The sequence below is a fragment of the Artemia sp. Qi Xiang Cuo genome, chromosome 4, assembly GCF_049724085.1.
Source record: "Artemia sp. Qi Xiang Cuo chromosome 4, ASM4972408v1, whole genome shotgun sequence".
Taxonomy (NCBI): Eukaryota; Metazoa; Arthropoda; class Branchiopoda; order Anostraca; family Artemiidae; genus Artemia; species Artemia sp. Qi Xiang Cuo.
Window position 1 is genome coordinate 21,139,912 of NC_142797.1, and position 20,627 is coordinate 21,160,538.

The 20,627-nt window shown below is 35.1% G+C and overlaps 1 protein-coding gene across 1 annotated transcript in view; it reads left to right on the top strand.

Annotated features, from left to right (window-relative positions):
- LOC148952876 (uncharacterized) overlaps positions 1-20,627 on the top strand; it is a 182,181-nt gene that overhangs the window by 58,984 nt on the left and 102,570 nt on the right. Inside the window, exon 5 of the mRNA XM_089087456.1 lies at positions 13,785-13,876. Coding sequence (XP_088943582.1) covers positions 13,785-13,876 — 92 coding nt within the window. The remainder of the gene's footprint in view (positions 1-13,784; positions 13,877-20,627) is intronic.

Below are 20,627 nucleotides of genomic sequence, written 5' to 3' on the forward strand. Positions count from 1 at the left end.
GAGGTCACTGAAGCAACGAAAATACTCCATTTCCATTATAACTGAATTGAGATAAAAACATCGCATACCCTACCCCTCCCCCTTCTTGAAAAGGTCTCTTTTCTGAATTTAATACCGAATTTGTCATTTATTGGGCTTGATGGTAATTTCTTTTCTCATTCATGTCATAGTTTTTGCTTATTGAGAGGAAACTCTCCTCTTTTTATCAATTAGTTAAAAACAACTTTTTCCACAAAATAATTTTTTCAAAGAAAAGTAAAGAACTCCATTAAACCAAAAATGAGCAAAAATAAAATCAAATAATCTACCAAGCGTGAAACTACCACAAATCAGCATCGATAAATAAATGAAACCCAAAACGAACAGAAATTACAATAAATAACCGAGTCAAACTCAAAACGAGCAGAAATCAACATGAGTTGGGCCTAAAACCCCTATGCCTTCCCAAGGCCAGAACATAATTTGCACTTTACTGAAAAAATATAAATGTTTTTACTTTTATGACTTTAATAAATCAAATAATATTAACATTTTGATTACTAAATATCAGTATACGAAGATTAAACTGAAACTGCACATTCATTTGTATGTTTTTTAGTTAAGCGCAAATGGCTATCTCTAAACTTTGATTGGATGTGTTTAGAGAAATGGATGGCGCGAGAGGGGGGTTAGTCGCCCTCAAATCCCTTTCGACTATTAAAAAGAGCACTAGTCCTTTGAATTTCCAATCGAATCAGCCCTTTTTGAAATTTCTACAACCACTTTCTATATAAACCTTATATGCCCTCAGGGCATAACTGACAACTCTTGCTCTAAGGGCTCTGAGGGGGTTATTATCCTAAAAGACCTAATTTCGAGAACTTTCAACTATGTTGAACAAAATAGATATCTCAGAATTTTGATTGGATGTGTTTGGGGAAATGGTGGGCGTGACAGAGGGGTTAGTTGCCCTTCAATCACTTTCTACTATTATAAAGGGCACTAGCCCTTTCAGTTTTCAATTGAATGAGCCTTTTTTGAAGTTCCTACAACATCATTTTCTAGAAAAACCTTATATGTCCCCAGGGCATAACTTACAACCCTTTCCCTGAGGGTTGTGAGGGGGGGAGGGGTTGTCCCACTTAAAGACCTAATTTCCAAAACTTTCAACTATTTTGAATAAAATGGCTATCTAAAAATTTTGATTGGATGTGAGGTGAGCGTGAGACGGGGGCTAGTGGCCCTCAATTCACTTTCGACTATTAAAAAGGGTACTAGCCCTTTGAATTTCAAATAGAATGAGCACTTTTTTAAGTTTCTACGACAAAGATTTCAATAAAAAACTTATATACCCCAAGGGCATAACTTATAACCCTTGCCCTGAAGACTTTGGGGGGGGGATGTCCCACTCAAAGATATAATTTTCAGAATTTTCAAGTGTGTAGAACAAAATGGCAATCTCAAAATTTTGATTGGATGTGTTTGGGGAAATGGTGGGCGTGGAAGGGGTTTTAGTTGCCTTCCAATCACTTCCGACTATCAAAAAGGGCACTAGCCATTTCAATTTCCAATCGAATAAGCCCTTTTTGAAGTTTCTACGACAACACTTTCTATAAAAACCTTATATGCCCCCAGGGCATAATTTACAACCCTTGCCCCGAGGGCTGTGGGGGGGGGAGGGGTTGTCATCCTCAAAGACCTAATTATAAGAACTTTCAACTACGTTTAAAAAAATTGCTATCTCAAAATTTTGATTGGATGTGTTTGGGGAAAAGGTGTGCGTGAGAGGGGGGCTAGTTGCCCTCCAATCACCTTCGACTATTAAAAAGGGCACTAGACCTTTGAATTTCCAATCGAATGAGCCTTTTTTGAAGTTTCTACGACAACTCTTTCTATCAAAACCTTATATGCCCCCAGGGCATAACTTACAACCCTTGCCCTGAGGGCTATCGGGGAGTGTCCTCCTCAAAAACATAATTTCTATGTGGAAATTAACTACGTTGAAAAAAACGGCCATCTAAACATTGTGATTGGATGTGTTTCGGGAAATGGTGGGGGAGGAATGCGTTTTAGATGCCTTCCGATCACCTTTGACTATTAAATAGGGCACAGACCCTTCCGATTTCCAATTGAATGAACCCTTTTCGAAGTTTCTACGACAACTTCTTCGATACGAAGTACCCTGGTCTAAAGGAAAAAATTATAAATAATACATTGTGCCAACATCGTTCTTTACTTAGGCAGCGCGATTGCGCTGCCCATGATGGAATAAAAAAACAAGTTTCTTCAACTGAAAATAAGGAGTAGCATTAAAACTGAAAACGAACAGAAATTATTACCTATATGAGGGGGGTTTTCTCCTCCTCAATACCTCGCTCTTCAAGCTAAAGTTTTATAGTTCTTAAAAAAAAGCTTCTTATTGTTCTAATTAATCGACCCTCTTGTTTCAGGAGTCGTTCTTGAAGAATTGGGACAAAAAGTCAAAGTTTAGCGTAAAGAGCGAGGTATTGAGGAGGGGGCAATCCCCCAGATTTACGTAATAGTTTCTGTTCTTTTTATGTTACTCCTTATTTTCAATTGAACAAAATTTGTTTTTTTAATTTAATTTCTGATCATTTTTAAATAATGCCTGGAAATCCGGCTCCCTTTCCACGAAAAGATCCTCTTGACCTAGACAATTCAACGACCGTGAAAATTTACCCCAGACAATTACCATTAACATCTCCACATGCAAACTCGAGTCGACAAAGTGAAAGCAAGACAAATAAAAAAAAAGATCCACATAGGAATTCTGGCAAATTCCCCAATGTAAAATTTCCCTTGCAAATTTCCCCCCCCCCGGAAAATTCCCTTCCTATGGAAAGTTTTCTTTCCGTGGAAAAAAAAAATCAGAAGAAAATTCATACTCCCCCCACAAAAAACTGTATACATGCTTCCCAGTAACAAATACTATGCGTAAACAATGGGCAAATTTCATAATTTAAAGACCTTTCCCAGGGGCTGTTGGAGGTCATGTTATCTTCAAAAGCACAGTTACTGTACCTTTCAACTGTGCTGAACAATATGGCTATCTTAAAATCTTAATTGGACCGCTTTGGCTAAAAAAAAGGACGCAGGAGGGGGCTGACTCCCCTCCAAAAATTTTTGTCACTTAAAAAGGGCACTAAAACTTTTAATTTTCGTTGGATTGAACCCCTTTCCAGTATTCTAGGACCACTGGTTTGAAACAATCGCCCTTAGGAAAAACAAAACAAACAAATGAACACTATGATCTTTCTTTTGGCAAAACATGTAAAATTCCCCATTTTTGAAGATGGGAGCTTGAAACCTATACAGTATAGAGTTCTCTGATACGCTAAATCTTATGGTGTGATTTTCATTAAGATTTCTTGACTTTTAGAGGTTGTTTTCTCCCTTTTTTGAAAATCAGGCAAATTTTCTTAGGCTCGAAGCCTTTGATGGGCCAAACTAAGCTTAATGAATCTTTTGTATTTGGAATCAGCATTATAATCCAAAGCTCTTGATATGTCTACTGATATTAAAATTCTGTTTTTTAGAAATTCGGTTACTATATTTTAAGGAGCCGAGCTGCTCCTTACTTACAGTTCGTTACCACGAACCATTTGAAAAGAGGGAAAATAAAAGAGAAATGTTTAAAGCCTGAGTTAAAGATGTTTAAAGAGAGTCAATTTACAACAAAATGGAGTGCTACGCTTTTCTGTTTGAGCAATGCGTTTTCGCATTGCACGTGTTTTTATGTTTCATATGAGTCGACAAAAGTATTCTTTTAAGCTGTTATGGCCAGATTATTTTAGGAAATATGTATCAAACTGTCACCGACCTGAGAAATGTTGACACATTAAGTGACTTTTTTTGTAGAACAAAATAAAATATATAATTTTTATTTACACGAGGAAATTTCAAAGGGGTTTTCAAAAGTCCTCTTTTCAAACAGTTCAAAACTTTTACGAACTGTAAGTAGGGAGTGATCCGGCTCAATAGTAACCGAAACTAAAAAAACATAATTCTGATACCAGTAGATATATTAAAAGAATCGGCTTATTATGCTGATTTCAAATATATAAGTTATATTAAGTTTAGTCTTACCCATTAAAGGCTAAGAGCCTGAGAAAATTTGCCTGATTTTCGAAAAAAAGGGCGAATGCTCCTATATGCAAAAATGTGGAATTTCGTTTTTTTTTCCCAGAACAAAGATCACTAATGCGTGTTTATTTTATATTTTTCCATGGTTGACCATATCGACCCAGTAGTCCTAGAATATTGTGAGAGGGCTCATTAAACGGGAATTAAAATTTCTAGTGCTCTTTTTAAGTGACCAAAAAGATTGGAGGGCAACTAGATTTTGCTTTCTCTTTTCTGTCTCAATTTTACGCGTGGAGTTGTTAAGGGTAATTGTCCGGGGTAAATTGTCACCGGGATTGAATTGTCTAGAGTAAACTTCCGTGGGGAGGGGGATTTTTCCATGGAGGTGGAACCATATTGCCTGTTTCTTTTCCTTAAACGATCAGAAATAGAATAAAAAAAACAGTTTTTTCAACTGAAAGTAAGGAGCAACATTAAACTTAAATAGAACAGAAATTATTACGTGTATAAAGGGGTTTGCCCCCTCCTCAATACATCGCTCTTTACGCTAAAGTTTGAATTTTGTTCCAATTCTTTAGAAAAGACTCTGGAAACGGAGTCTTAAAAAAGATTCCGGATTTTTTAATTAGAACAATAAGAAGCTTTTTTTAAAAATACAAGAAAACTTTAGAGTAAACAGCGAAGTGTTCAGGAGGGGGCAATCCCCTTCATATGCACAGTAATTTCTGTTCTTTTTAAGTTTTAATGTAGCTCCTTACTTTCAGTTGAAAAAACTTGTTTTTTTTTTATTTAATACGCTGGGAAGATCCAAAATTATCTTTATCACTTTAAAAAACTGTTGTTATTATTATTATTACCGTTCTTGGTAAAAATAATAATTTTGTTATCTTAACAAATAGACACATAATTTTACTACAGCACACAGTGAACCAAAACTGTTTAAAACCCATAGAAAAAATTTCAAACAACATCATAAACAAAATACACGTCATGAGCTCTATTTATTTCCATCTGGACATGGTAAGTAGGATAGCTTCTTTTCGTTCAAAATATTAGATCCCTGGAAAAATTTACTGATTTATGCTATATTTTAAGCTGAGTTCCAACTTAATAAAGAGAAAATTTAAAAACCTCTTGAAATGATCATATTATGAAAACATATCATAATACCGAATCATCAAAATTATCATGAAATCAGAGAAAATCCCAATAAAATAACTCATAAAAATTCTTGGAGCACCTACCTTCAATAGAATACGAGTTAAGTTTTGAACAGGTTGCAAACAGAAAGTTTCATGTATTATAACACAATTTTCTCGCAAGAAATGCATATTCTGCAATTCCCATAGAAACGTGAGAAAATCAAATATTTACTGCAAAAACATCTTTTTACTGTCTGGTGATTTTAAACCCGTCTTTCTTTCTGTTACTATCTTAGAAATTTTTCTTGTTAGTTTTTTTGTTCTTCTGTTTGTCACTTGGCTTGACTCTTCTTTGTTGATTTTTTTTTCTTTTTTTAGCTACTCTGCAATTCTATACAATTTTGCATTCTGGGTAAATAAATTATATTATTTTATTATTAACATAATTGGAAATTCATTCACTATATTTTCCATGCAACAATTATTGCTATTGCTTTTAATACATGGTTATTTCTATAGTTTTTATATGACTAACAACATCAGTTGATAACAATCTTCCTTAAATAGCGTGATAAATGAAGTAATGTTGAAACCATGTTTGACTAAAACATCTTGAAATTGAAGACAAGCCCGAAATTTGAAAAATGAGCTGGATTTATAATTAAACAAATCATTCAAAATTTTTGACGTTTTGCCTTTTTTGAATATAAGGTCACCTTTTTTTGTTTTGTGGAACGTAAGGTCTTGTTTTTAATCTAATTTTTTTCTTATAAATGAGTGGTTGAACAACCTTTCAGTTTTGAGCAGATATTTTGAAAACTGAATAATTGATTTTACATGGGGAAAAAATAACATTTGGAATGTCATCTATCTCAGTAAAAAAAAAACTTTTCATACCCTTGTCCTTCGATACCATACCAAGATGCCATTCTTAATAGATTGAAAGTCTAATAATCCGTACCTCACCTTATTTCTGAAAACACATGCATTTTTTTTTAAGAAGATGACAGTAACAAAAACACGAGGAATCATTTTGCATAATATCGGTTGCTTTTAACGAAAGAGGCTCCATCGAGGACATCTTCTCAAGTGGGAATGTTTTACTCCCATCCAACAGAACCGCTCAAAATGTTACCCGTTTTTTATTTTTGCCATTGTGACTGGACATATCCAAGACTAGTTTCAGTGGCGGATCCAGGACTTTTTTACGGGGGTTGCAAAATAGGTTGATCTGATAAAAATGCGTTAGGAGCAAGTTTAATTAACGCAAACTTCCGTTAATTAAGTAAATTACACTACTTTAGACTATGTTAGGGGGGGGCGCCCCCTCGCCCTTCCCCTGGATCCGCCACTGTCTAGTTTTCCCATCCCATCATCTCAATTGTAACAGGTTGGTTTTAAATAATTTAGTTCGGAGATGTTAATTATAGCTATGATTGCAACAAAACCTTTCTTCTCAAATTGGGTCAAATAATTTTTAAACCAGGCTTCATATCTCTTCTCTTTTCTTTACTCTTTTCATATCTTTATATCTTTATATCTTCATATCTCTTCTCTTTTCTTTACTCTTTTCATATCTTTATATCTTTATATCTTCAGATCTCTTCTCTTTTCTTTACTCTTTTCATATCTTTATATCTTCATATCTTCATATCTCTTCTCTTTTCTTTACTCTTTTCATATCTTTATATCTTTATATCTTCATATCTCTTCTCTTTTCTTTACTCTTTTCATATCTTTATATCTTAATATCTCTTCTCTTTTCTTAACTCTTTTCATATCTTTATATCTTCATATCTCTTCTCTTTTCTTTACTCTTTTCATATCTTTATATCTTCATATCTCTTCTCTTTTCTTTACTCTTTTCATATCTTTATATCTTCATATCTCTTCTCTTTTCTTTACTCTTTTCATATCTTTATATCTTCATATCTCTTCTCTTTTCTTAACTCTTTTCATATCTTTATATCTTAATATCTCTTCTCTTTTCTTTACTCTTTTCATATCTTTATATCTTCATATCTCTTCTCTTTTCTTTACTCTTTTCATATCTTTATATCTTCATATCTCTTCTATTTTCTTTACTCTTTTCATATCTTTATATCTTCATATCTCTTCTCTTTTCTTTACTCTTTTCATATCTTTATATCTTCATATCTCTTCTCTTTTCTTAACTCTTTTCATATCTTTATATCTTCATATCTCTTCTCTTTTATTTACTCTTTTCATATCTTTATATCTTAATATCTCTTCTCTTTTCTTTACTCTTTTCATATCTTTATATCTTAATATCTCTTCTATTTTATTTACTCTTTTCATATCTTTATATCTTTATATCTTCATATCTCTTCTCTTTTCTTTACTCTTTTCATATCTTTATATCTTCATATCTCTTCTCTTTTCTTTACTCTTTTCATATCTTTATATCTTCATATCTCTTCTCTTTTCTTTACTCTTTTCATATCTTTATATCTTAATATCTCTTATCTTTTCTTTAATCTTTTCATATCTTTATATCTTCATATCTCTTCTCTTTTCTTTACTCTTTTCATATCTTTATATCTTCATATCTTTTCTCTTTACTCCTTTCTTCCAACTTTCCCATAATTGTTGTCATTGCTACTAGTGACGAAACAATAAATCGGAGTGGGGGAATCGGAATCATTAGGATCGAGGGTTTACAAATGATATGCATTGGAATCAAAATCGGCTAAACTTCCCCAGTTCTCGAAAGTATCTTAATATGTAACTCGATTTTCACAAAAAAAGTCGTGGATTTTTTTTTAAATTTAAATAAAGATACTGCTCTCATTCCCTGAGACTCGGTAACCGAATTTATGTGTTGCTGTTTAAATCCAACGGTAGCCTACGGTAGATCAACTGTTTCGTTAACCACCTTTTTATGATACGGGTCAAATGAACAATAAGAAAATGATCGATCTTGCTTCATAATGTTTATTTTTTAATCTTATCCATTAAATGTTGCTCAGGAAATTTCAGTCGCAACTTTAACATTTATTGCTCATCATGCTGTTACTTGGAACCAGGAGTGGATATAGAGTAACATCTTGGGGCGGACAATGCGACAAAGGTGTTAATAATTGACCAAATTGACAAATTTTTTCTAAAATAAGGGTGAAAAAAAGAAAAAAAAAATAACAGAGAAAGGGGGCGCCAGAAGAAATTTTGGGGGTAGGCCTCCAGTCCCCCAGGAACCACCAGTGCTTGGAACTGGTTGACCAATCAGCCAAATCAGTTAACCAAATCACCAAAAAAATGTTATCTCAAAACTGACCAAAGATACCCTAACTTCAGTGACAAATTGGCGAGTAAGAGCTTTCTTAACAAAACGAAGATAGAAAATTTGACTAAGAAATATTTGTACTTGGAACTGGTTCAGCTATTTTAATTTATTTCTGTAAGAATATTTCTAAGAAGAACTTTGTATCTTTGCTTTGTTAAGAAAGCTGTTATTTGTGAATTCATTAGTGAAGTTAGGATAGTATCTTAGTTGGTTCTGAGAATTTTTTTTATTTTATTTTATTTTTTTGGCTAATTTGATTCTTTTCTGACGAATCATGCTCGGGTTTGGAATCATCCTAAATTTACACATGAATTGCGGAAAGCCTGGGTGTTTTCAGAATTCTATATCAGGAGGAGGTACAACTTAAAAAAAAGAATTACACGAAAAATATAAGAAATTCGGGACATCTTACCAATATCCAATTCTATGGGCTTTGGTCCGGAACAGCTCTATGGAGTTCGTACTTCTTCAACTTAATATTTATCAGCAAAATTAGGTTTTGTTGTTTTAGGAAACCAGTAATCTAAGAGGGAAATTGACCTCTTGCGTATCAAAAAAGTAGAATTTTTCTCTCTCTTTTTCTCTTTGCCATTATTCGGATATAGAGATGTTCATATTAGGTTTGGTTTCATAAAAAAAATTAATAAATTAAAAATAAAAATATATACAGAAAGTACAGACTTTAAAAGGAGTAATAGTCCAGTTTATCGTTTACCTAGCTATACTAAGGAAAGAATTTTGAGCAAGTTTTTCGTTGCTAGTTTTTAAATTCTGTGCGCCAGTTGGAGCGGGAGGGGAGATTGGGAGAAATTGTCCCTCTAAATTCTTCTTGATCTTCTTACTCCCCCCTTTGATGTCGAAAAATACCTCTATTTTGTATTTTCGTTGAAAAGTATCCTTTGTGGTATTTTCATTGAAAAAAATACCACTATCCTAGATTTTGAAAAATACATCCCCCCTCCCAACATTTCCGTGAATTGGTGCCACTGATCAAGTCTTACATTTAATCACCAAATGATTAATAGCAACTGTCATCTCAACATATGTCTAATATATAGGTTTTTTGATAAAACACAAAAGCTAATCGTAAAAACTAAATAGCTTAATAAAATTTGGATGGTTTTAGAAAAAATGTATCCCCGCCCCCTCACCCCCCAAAAAGAAAATAATTGCCAAAAAACTACGGTTTCTGTACTACAAAACGCAAGAATTCTGTTTTCATAAAGTTCATTGGAACTGTGGAAACAGAAACCGAAAGTCTAAAAAATAAATTACAATCAGAGGCAACGCTATAGCATTGCCTATAGTAAAGGCCATACGGCTCCAATGTTTTATTTTTTCCCCAGAGGCACTTCATATGGAAGGGGTCGTCGCATAGGCTTGGGAGGGGGCTAATTCGATTGGAAATCGAGAGTTCTAGTGCCCTTTTTAAGAGTCACAAGTGATCGGAGGGTAAATCCCCCCCCCACGCCCTTCTTTTCCCAAATACATCCGATATAACTTTTAAGATAGCCATTTTGTTAAAAATAGTCATATGGCTCTTATGGAAGGAATGCTCGTATAAATTTCAGAGAGGGCTCATTTGATTGGAAATTGGGAGTTCTAGATCACTCTTTAAGGGTCAAAGGTAGATCGGAGGGTAACCAGCCCCCCAGCCCGTTTTTTCCCAAATGCATCTGATAAAAATTTTGAGATAACCATTTTGTTAAAAATAGTTCAAAGATCATATAACAAAAACTCCGGTGTCGACACAACCCCCCAAGGCCTAGGGGCAGGAGTTGTAAGTTATGCCCTGGGGGAATAAATGGTTCTTATGGAAGGGATGCTCGTATAAACCTTTTAAGAGTCAAAAGAGATCGGAGGGCACCTACCCCCCCCCTCCACGTTCTTTTTTCCTCAAACCCATCTGATAAGAAATTTGAGATAGCCATTTTTTAAAAGTAGTTCAAAGATCATATAACGAAAACTTCGGGTTCAAAAGAACCCCCCAGGGCCCGAGGGCAGGCGTTATAAGTTATGCCTTGGGGGAATATATGGTTCTTATTGAAGGGATGCTCGTAAAAACTTCAGAGAGGGTTCATTTGATTGGAAATTGAAATTTCTAGTTCAGTTTTTGAGATTAAAAAGAGATTGGAGGGAAACTAGACCCCCCCACCCTACGCCCCTTTTCCCCAAATGCATCCGATAAAAATTTTGAGCTAGCAATTTTTTTAAAACTAGTTCAAACGTCAGATAACAAAAATTCCGGTATCGATGCAACCTCCCAGGGCGGGGGGGGGGGGGGAAGTTGTAAGTTATGCCCTGGGGGCAGAAATGGTTCTTATGAAAGGTATTCTCTTACAAACTTCAGAAAGGGCTCATTTTATTGGAAATTGAAAGTTCGAGTTCACTTTTTAAGGGTCAAAAGAGATCCGAGGGAAACTAGCCCCTTCACACTTTTTTCTTCCAAACCCATCCGATGAAAATTTTGAGATAGCCCTTTTGTTAAAACATTTCAAAGGTTGGATAAGAACAACTCCGGTGTAGGTACAAACCCCCAGGGCGGGGAGGGGCAGGTGTTCTAAGTTATGCCCTGAGGGCACGTATGGTTCTTATGAAAGGGATGCTCGTATAAACTTCATAAAGGGCTCATTTTATTGGAAATTGAAAGTTATAGTTCCTTTTTTAAGAGTGAAGAGATCGGAGGGCAACTAGTCCCCCTCCCCACACCCTTTTTTCCCAAACCCATCCGCTAAAAATTGTGAAATAGGCATGGTTTTTAACAATAGTTCAAAAATTAGATAACAAAAAACTCCGGTGTCGACACAACCCACCAGGGCCCGGGGGCAGGTGTTGTAAGTTATGTCCTGGGGGTGTATGTGGTTCTTATGATAGGGATGCTCGTATAAACTTCAGAGAGTGCTTATTTGATTGGAATTTGAAAGTTTTAGTTCACTGTTTAAGAGTAAAAAGATATCCGAGGGCAACTACCCCCCCACACACGCACACAAACCCTTTTCCCCAGAACAATCTGATAAAAATTTTGCGATAGCCATTTCGTTAAAAATAGTTCAAAGGTCAGATAAGAAAAATTCCTGGGTCGACGCACCCCTCAGGGCCCAGGGGCAGGCGTTGTAAATAATGCTCTGGTGGCATATATGGTACTTATGGCATGGATGCTCGTATAAGCTTTGGAGAGGGCCTATTTGATTGTAAATTGAAAGTTCTCGTTCGCTTTTTAAGAGTCAAAAGAGATCGGAGGGCAACTAGCCCCCTCCCCCCCTCCTCCATGCCCTATCTTCCTACACGCATCCGATAAGAACTTTGAGAGATCCATTTTTTTCAAAATGGTTCAAAGATCGTATAATGAAAACTCCAGGGTCGATACAATCTTTCAGGGCCCTGAGTAAGCGTTGTAAGTTATGCCTGGGGGCATACATAGCTGTTGTGGAAGGGATGCTCGTTTAAACTTCAGAGAGGGCTCATTTGATTGGAAATTTAAGGTTCTAGTTCAGTTTCTAAGAGTCAAAAGAGATCAGAGGGCAACTATCCCCCCATCCAACGCCCCTGTTCCAAATGCATCCGATAAAAATTTTGAGATAGCCATTTTGTTGAAAGTTCAAAGTTCACATAAAAAAACTTCAGTGTCGACACAACCCCCCACAGCCCGGTGGCAGGTGTTGCAAGTTCTGACCTGGGGGCATATGTGGTTCTTATGGAAGGGATGTGAATGTGAAATCAATATTCTTGTTTTTTATATTTGGCTTTTGTGTTTTCAGTAAAGCGCTAGTTTTCTGTAATCCTACAAACATAGGGAAATATCACCAGTTGATTTATTTGCAGTAGTTTAATTAGATATATGTTAGATAGGCTGTGAAGTAATAATTTTTGTTCATTTTAAGTTTCATCTTCGCTATTTACTTCCCTCGGAAAAACTTTGTTTTTTTAAATTAATTTATGAATAGATTCAGTATGAAAAGATATTAAAGTTCCTAAAGAACAAAATACTCGTAGTTGCAAAAATATTTGTATATATTTTTAACAAGGCATTACAACAATTCCAGAACCTTATAAAAGGAAACCTAAAGTTTGAAGCTTAGTAGAAATACTACTACTACTACTAACAACTCACCGCAGCACCAAGCCGCCTGAGGCCAACACAGCTGCGCAAGCTCCTCCTCCGCCCCAATCTATTCAAAGCAAATCGTTGTTAGAAATTGGACTTGCTGTAATAATCATAACTTTGAATAGATTGCAGAATGAAAAAACATTTAAACAGCAAAAAACTAGTAAATGAAAAAATATTTATTTATACTTTAATAAGGGACTGCCACAATTCTGAAACCTTGAAAAATAAAACCAAAGTTTGAAGCTTAGTAGAAATCGGTGTTAGAAATCAAACATGCTGCAATAATAAAATATTTTTGAGTAGATTGCAGTATGAAAAGACATTTCATTGAGTAAAGAGCGAAAAAGTGGTAAGTGCAAAAATATTTGTATATATTTTAAAAATGGATTACAGCAACTCAAAAACCTTAAAAAAGAAAACCAAAAGTTTAAAGCTTAGTAGATATCGTTGTTGGAAATTAGACTTGTTTTGATTATCTAATATCTTTGAAAAACACAGCATTGAAAGATAGTACGCTTACTAAGCCGTGTTGGCCTGCTTTGTGATGCACTGAGTTGTTAGCTCGAGCAGTAGATTTTTAGATTTAACAGATATTGCTTATTCTTAGCGTACTTTAGATTATAAGTTTAACAAGTCTATGGCTTTTCATCAGTAAGCCGAGAGGTTTGCGTTTGACTAATACGATTATCCTTCTGATTGAGTCTCTTCTAATGTAGGTCAAACTTGCACAGCCACACTTGGCTGTGAAATATTAAGTGTCGGATCAGTGAATCTTTTTCAGTGAACTTTCTATTTCAGTGAACTTTCAATATATATATATATATATATATATATATATATATATATATATATATATATATATATATATATATATATATATATATATATATATATATATATATATATATATATATATATATATATATATATATATATATATATATATATATATATATATATATATATATATATATATATATATATATATATATATATATATATATATATATATATATATATATATATATATATATATATATATATATATATATATATATATATATATATATATATATATGTAAAGTTACATTCTTACTATACTTTACGAGGCCTTTGTGCAAGAAATGATGGTCTTCTTTTTTTTAAGATAACTGCGAATCCAAATTATGCGACTTTTCCTCCAAATGCGTACAAGACAGCCAAGGAAATGCAGCATGTGAATGTCCACAGTGCTTTGAGGTATGTGTTTGTGTCCTCACCTCTCTCTTTCTTTTTTAACAATATTACCCTTACTTCTGTCAAATCCTTGATTTGCATCAGCGTTGAAATTTGAATGTTTTATCTGCACATTTTGTTGGCCCTACAAGGACTAATGATTATTAGTATTGAGAGAGAGATAGAGAAATCTATTAAAACAACAAAAAAAGAAAAACAGAATAACAACAAGAGAAAAAACTGGCAAATATTACAAATATCACTTAACAAATTTGTCCCTAGAGACGTCGATGAGGTACGTTTTAGGGTCAATTCTTATTATAATTCTAATTTAATTCTATTATAATTGAATTCTGTTATTTTTTATGGAGTGAACACAAGGAAAACAGATAATTTTGGATCCAATATGCAGTCACTCGGGAGGAAATTGTTTCTCTCTTGATGCTCCTTAAGCCTTAATATGAAGCATAATGTATTTTAGCTTGAATTATTTTACTTGATGAAGTCAAGAATAAATTTTGAACACATGTAGAGTTATTGTACGAAAATCATTATTCAAATGTCAACAAAGGTCTCACAACTGAAGTAAACTTGAACTATTTTTCTATTTAAAAGTGCTTAATAAAAACACACATTTTCTAATAAAAATAAAGAGTGACCTATTTAGAATTATTTGAAAAAAACTACGTTTTCTAAAGAGTTAAAAAGGCTGAGTCACAAGTTCGAACCTTAATACGTTCAGGGATTAGGAGGTACAGTTGGGGGGCTGCCGCCCTCCCCCCAAACCCTCTGCTTTTGCAGCCTCTTTTGTTAAGGTTTTTTAAGCCCTGTAGCCTGCAATCATTTGGTCGTACCAACATGACTGAAACTGTTTCAACGGCATTTTTTTTTTTAATCTTCGGAGAATTTGGCAATGACAGCTCAGAGTATTACAGTTGTAACTACAAACTTCTCTCTGTGTCAGGTATAGTTATGTAATCTGTGTGATTATGTATGATGGAAAAATAGATGAGCCTGGACCTACCTGAACCTAAACTGCTTGTTTATGCTGAGCCCTTCTTCTGTTCCCTGTTTTTTCTGTTCATAATTGTTAAGTTCATCACATTATAGCTTGTTATCGGTTAGGGAAAAATCTCCTGTAAAAAATCCAGCAAACAGGCTCAGTACTGTTTCTAATCAAAGAGATGCAATAGGATGTTCTTACGGTAAAATTATTCAAGCAGACTTCGTTCGTGTTGCAAAGCATTTCTTTGGAAGGGAAAAAGTGGGGGTTGAGGGGGGCGGCAGACCCCCAAATTAGAAATCTTAACAAAAGAGGCTGCAAAAGCGGGGGTTTTGGGGGGTGGCAGCCCCCCAACTGTACCTTCTAATCCCTGTACGTTTTAAGGTTCGAACTTGTGACTTAGCCTCTTTAACTTTTTAGAAAACGTAGTTCTTTTCAAATAATTTCTGCACGTTTTTGTACAGTTTATTACTTATTTTTGCTTGACTAACTGTTAGCTGATCGGGACAGGAGTTAATGTTGGGGGGCTGCCGCCCCCCCAACCCCACGCTTTTGTAGATTCTTGTGTTAAGGCTTTAAATTCCTGAATACTCAAATCAAATGCACAGTAAGATTTTCTTTTTTCAACTTTTTCTTCGAGAATACGGGTATACGGCATGTTATCAAAGCAGTGGAGACTTACCTGTAAGCTGAAGGCCGATTGTGATATTCTGCTGGAGACGCCTGTTGAGCCGAAGGATTTAATAGATTGGATTGAAAAGAGAAACTGAGTTTATTTTTTAAACTTTAAATTTAGGAGATACTACTTTAAATTCAATATATAAGAAATTTACTCTGACGGAAAATCGAACCCGGGTCTTCCGCATGACAGACAGGAATAGTGACCGCTGTACTATCAGAGGCTCTTGTTAAATTATTTTTAGTCTCTGCAATCTATTTTCGACGCAAGCAAATACAAAGTAAGATTTTCGTTTTTCGACAAGAAAAAAACTTCTGGGAAAGAGCTGGAATTTTTGGAAGCTTGCATTCAGTCTTGTCAGGTTAAGAGGACTATTTGATCTAATTTAATAACGAAATACTATGCTTTTAGGAATTTCAAAAATTAACATGGGCTCTTATGGGAAAACAAGATTTTACGTAAATGTAAATTCGGGGAATAATTTTTTTGGTCTGAAAACATCAAAAGGCCCTAACAGGTCAAATTCCGTTTCGAATGAGTCCTCATTCACCCGGATCCGTTGCCAACTGTGGCCTGTAGGCGTGGCTAATAAAAAAAACAAACTTGATGAACATTAAGTGGCTATACTTGGTTTTTGGAAAACAGGGAAGGAGTGATCGGATTGAGCTGAAATTTTGAGGATAAGCTTCCAGGCCCTAGAAAAGCTTATCCTCTAAATTTCAGCCCGATCGGAAAACGTTAAAGGGGGGCTGTGGTGGGAGGGTTGAAACTTCCGGCTCACTTTCCTCCATTAAGATAAAGTCGGAGGGGGGTGAAATCTTGCATGTTTCTTAGTTTGAGATTAGGCTAGAAAATGCGATCCCCGCTATCTCTCTGCGACCGCTTGGACCGGAAATCGCTTAACATTGTGGTGGGTCACCTCTTTAAAGAGGCACATGTGTGCCTCCTTGATGGAGAATGGCTGCTCTTTCTTCCACTTTCGTCCTTACATTCAATGTTTTGTAACTATGCCTCGACTTTTAAAAGCTACCATTTTCTGTTAAAGGCTGCCATTTCTTACAATGGGTCTTGCTCCACCTGCATTGCACGGATAGTTTTAGTTCAATTGAAATAAATCCAGCAATTTTTATCCCAGCCAAAGGACTATAAAGAGTAATACTGAAGATATAACAGACAAAATAAACGAATAAAATAATAAATAATAATGATAATAATAAAATTATAACACGAACAAGAAAAATGCCAGAAAACAGCCTCACGGGAGTCATGAGGTCCCCACAGCTTTAGCAATATTGGCAATGAAAAGCCCAAAAGAGAGGCACCTCAACTAACTCATTATCAGAGTTCAGAGTTTTATTAACCAATAAATACAAAATGGAAACACAATATCCTTATTCCCCTCGAAAAGCTTCATGGCCAGGGATACAAGAGGGATTAAAAAAAACACAATATACGCAACAATAAAAAAATATATAATGCCAAAAGACCGTCACGTATCGAAAAGTTAGAAGATACGTGAAGTTTGTAATCGTAGACAAACTAAAGTCAGCACTACTAAGTAGGACTAACATGTGGTGTTAGGACACAACGTTGTTAGGACAGTAGGACATAACGTTGTTAGGATAGGAGGATATAACGTTGTTAGGACAGTAGGACATTACCAGGTAGTTTTTGGAGAGAACGTAGGGCCCGTAGGGGTTCATTGCATGTCACTTTGATTTTACGTAAACTAACAAAAGTGTGACAACAAGCAAGAAATAACCAGAAAATATTGGTGGAGTAAGCTAAAAAAAGAAGTTTTTAACCTCAGCTGAGAAATTACAAAACTGGCTGAGGAGTAGATTTCCTCAGATGTAAGTAGAGAGGGGTCTTATACTCCGGGACGAACCACGTGGTTTATGGTTTTCTCAGTGAGAATGAAAAAACAGGAATTTTCTCACTTGAAAAACCATGAATTGTGTCACATTTATGTCTGTTTTTGTTGATGTGTGTTGTCTGAAACCTATGATTTGGGATGTGTGGTTTGCTGCTTCAGGCTTTTCTGAGCTAAGGTTTCCTAGTATTTCCCTAGGTGAATGTTGTCTGAAACCAATAGTTTGGGATGAGTAGTTTGCTATTTCAGGCTTTTATGAGCTAGGTTTCTTAGCCTTTCGTTGGTGTGTGTTGACTGAAACTTATGATTTGGGATATGTAGTTTGCTATTTTTGACTTTTCTGAGTTGGATTTCTTAGTCTTTCATAGGAGTGTGGTGTCTGAAACCTATGATTTGGGATGTGTAGTTTTCTATTTTCGACTTTTCTGAGCTGGATTTCTTAGCCTTTCATAGGTATGTGTTGTCAGAAAATAATGATTTGGGATGTATAGTTTGCTATTTCAGGCTTTTCTGAGCTAAGGTTTTCTAGTATTTCGTAGGTGAATGTTGTCTGAAACCAATAGTTTGGGATGAGTAATTTGCTATTTTTGACTTTTCTGAGCTAGGTTTCTTAGTCTTTCGTTGGTGTGTGTTGACTGAAACCGATGATTTGGGATATGTAGTTTGCTATTTTTGACTTTTCTGAGCTGGATTTCTTAGTCTTTCATAGGTGTATGTTGTATGAAACATATGATTTGGGGTGGGTGGATTGCTAAATTTGAACTTTCTGCGATGGATTTCGTAGCCATTCATTTGTTTTTGTTTTAATAAATATATATTTTTTGATGTCTATTTTTATCTATTTGACTTTTATTATATAGGTTTCTTAGCCGTTAATATGTGAGTGTTTTCTGAATCCTATAATTTGGGATATTTAATTTGCTATTTCCGACTTTTCATAACCGGATTTCTTAGTCTTTCGTTGGTGTGTGATGTCTGAAACCTATGATTTGGGATGTGTGGGTTGCTATTTTTTTGACTTTTCCGAGCTGGATTTCATAGCCATTCGTAGGTGTTTGTTGTCTGAAACCTATGTTTTGGGATGGTTAATTTGCTATTTTTGACTTTTCTGAGCTAGATTTCTTAGCCTATCATATGTGTGTCCTTTCAGAAAATTATGATTTGGGAGGTGTAGTTTGCTTTTCGGACTTTCCAGAGCTAGAATTCTTAGTCAATCAAAAATGTTTGTTGTCTGAAACTTCGGGTTTAGGATGAATAGTTTGATATTTCAGACTTTTCTGAGCTAAGGTTTCTTAATATTTCGTAGGTGAATACCGTCTGTAACTTATGATTTGGGGTATGTACATTACTATTTCGGGCTTTTCTGAGTTGGATATCTTAGTCTTTTCATACGTGTATAGTGTCTGAAACCTATGATTTGGGGTGTATAGTTTGCTATTTTCGACTATTATGAGTTAGGTTTATTATACTTTAATAGGTATGTGTTGTCAGAAAATTATGATTTGTGATGTGTAGTTTGCTATTTCAGGCTTCTCTGAGCTAAGGTTTTCTAGTATTTCGTAGGTGAATGTTGTCTAAAACCAATAGTTTGGGATGAGTAGTTTGATAGTTTGGACTTTTCTTAGATAGTTTTCTTAGCCTGTCTTTGGTGTGTGTTGTCTGAAACAGATGCTTTGGGATATGTAGTTTGCTATTTTTGAATTTTCTGAGCTGGATTTCTTAGTCTTTCATAGGTATTTGTTGTCTGAAACCTATGATTTGGGATGGGTGGATTGCTACTTTTGACTTTTCTGAGCTGGATTTCTTAGCCTTTCATATGTGTTTGTTGTCAGAAACCTATAGTTTGGGATGACTAGTTTGCTATTTTTGACTTGTCTGAGCTAGGTTTCTTAGCTGTTCATAGGTGAGTGGTGTCTGAAACCTATGATTTGGGATATGTAGTTTGCTAGTTCTGACTTTTCAGAACCGGAGTTCTTAGTCATTCGTAGGTGTGTGATGTCTGAAACATATGATTTGGGGGTGTGTGGGTTGCTATTTTTGACTTTTCTGAGCAGGATTTCATAGCCATTCGTAGGTGTGTGTGGACTGAAACATATGATTTGGGATGGTTAATTTGCTATTTTTGACTTTTCTGAGCTAGATTTCTTAGCCTATCATAGGTGTTTGCTTTCAGAAAATTAGGATTTGGGAGGTATAGTTTTCTTTTTGGACTTTTCATAGCTAGGATTCTTAGTCACTCATAGGTGTTTGTTGTCTGAAACTTCGAGTTTGGGATGAGTAGCTGGCTATTTCAGACTTTTCTGAGCTAAGGTTTCTTAGTATTTCGTAGGTGAATGCTGTCTGAAACTTATGATTTGGGATATAGTATTTCGTAGGTGAATGCTGGCTGAAACTTATGATATGGGATATGTAAATTACTATTTCGGGCTTTTCTGAGTTTGATTTCTTAGTCTTTCATAGGTGTGTGATGTCTGAAACCTATGATTTGGGATGTGTAGTTTGCTATTTTCGACTTTTCTGAGCTAGGTTTCTTAGCCTTTCACAGGTATGTGTTGTCTGAAACTTATGATTAGGGATGTTTAGTTTGCTATTTCAGGCTTTTCTGAGCTAAGGTTTCCTAGTATTTCTTTGGTGAATGTTGTCTGAAACCAGTGGTTTGGGATGAGTAGTTTGCGATTTTTGACTTTTCTGAGCTAGTTTTCTTAGCCTATCGTTGGTGTGTGTTGACTGAAACCTATGATTTGGGATATGCAGTTTGCTTTTTTTGACTTTTCTGAGCTGGATTTATTAGCCTTTCATAGGTGTTTGTTGACTGAAACCTATGATTGAGATGAGTGGTTTGCTATTTTTGTCTTTTCTGGGCTAGATTTCATAGCCATTCATACGTGTTTATTGTCTGAAACTTATGATTTGGGGTGCATAGTTTGCTATTTGAACTTTTCTGAGCGATGATTCTTAGTCTATCTTAGACGTTTGTTGTCTGAAACTTCTAGTTTGGGATGAGTAGTTTTACTATTTCAGGCTTTTATGAGCTAAGGTTTCTTAGTCTTTCATAGGTGAATGTTGTCTGAAACCTATGATTTGGGATATGTAAATTACTATTTCGGGCTTTTCTGAGTGGGATTTCTTAGTCTTTCATAGGTGTGTGTTGTCTGAAACCTATGATTTGGGATGGGTGGATTGCTACTTTTGACTTTTCCGAGCTGAATTTCTTAGCCTT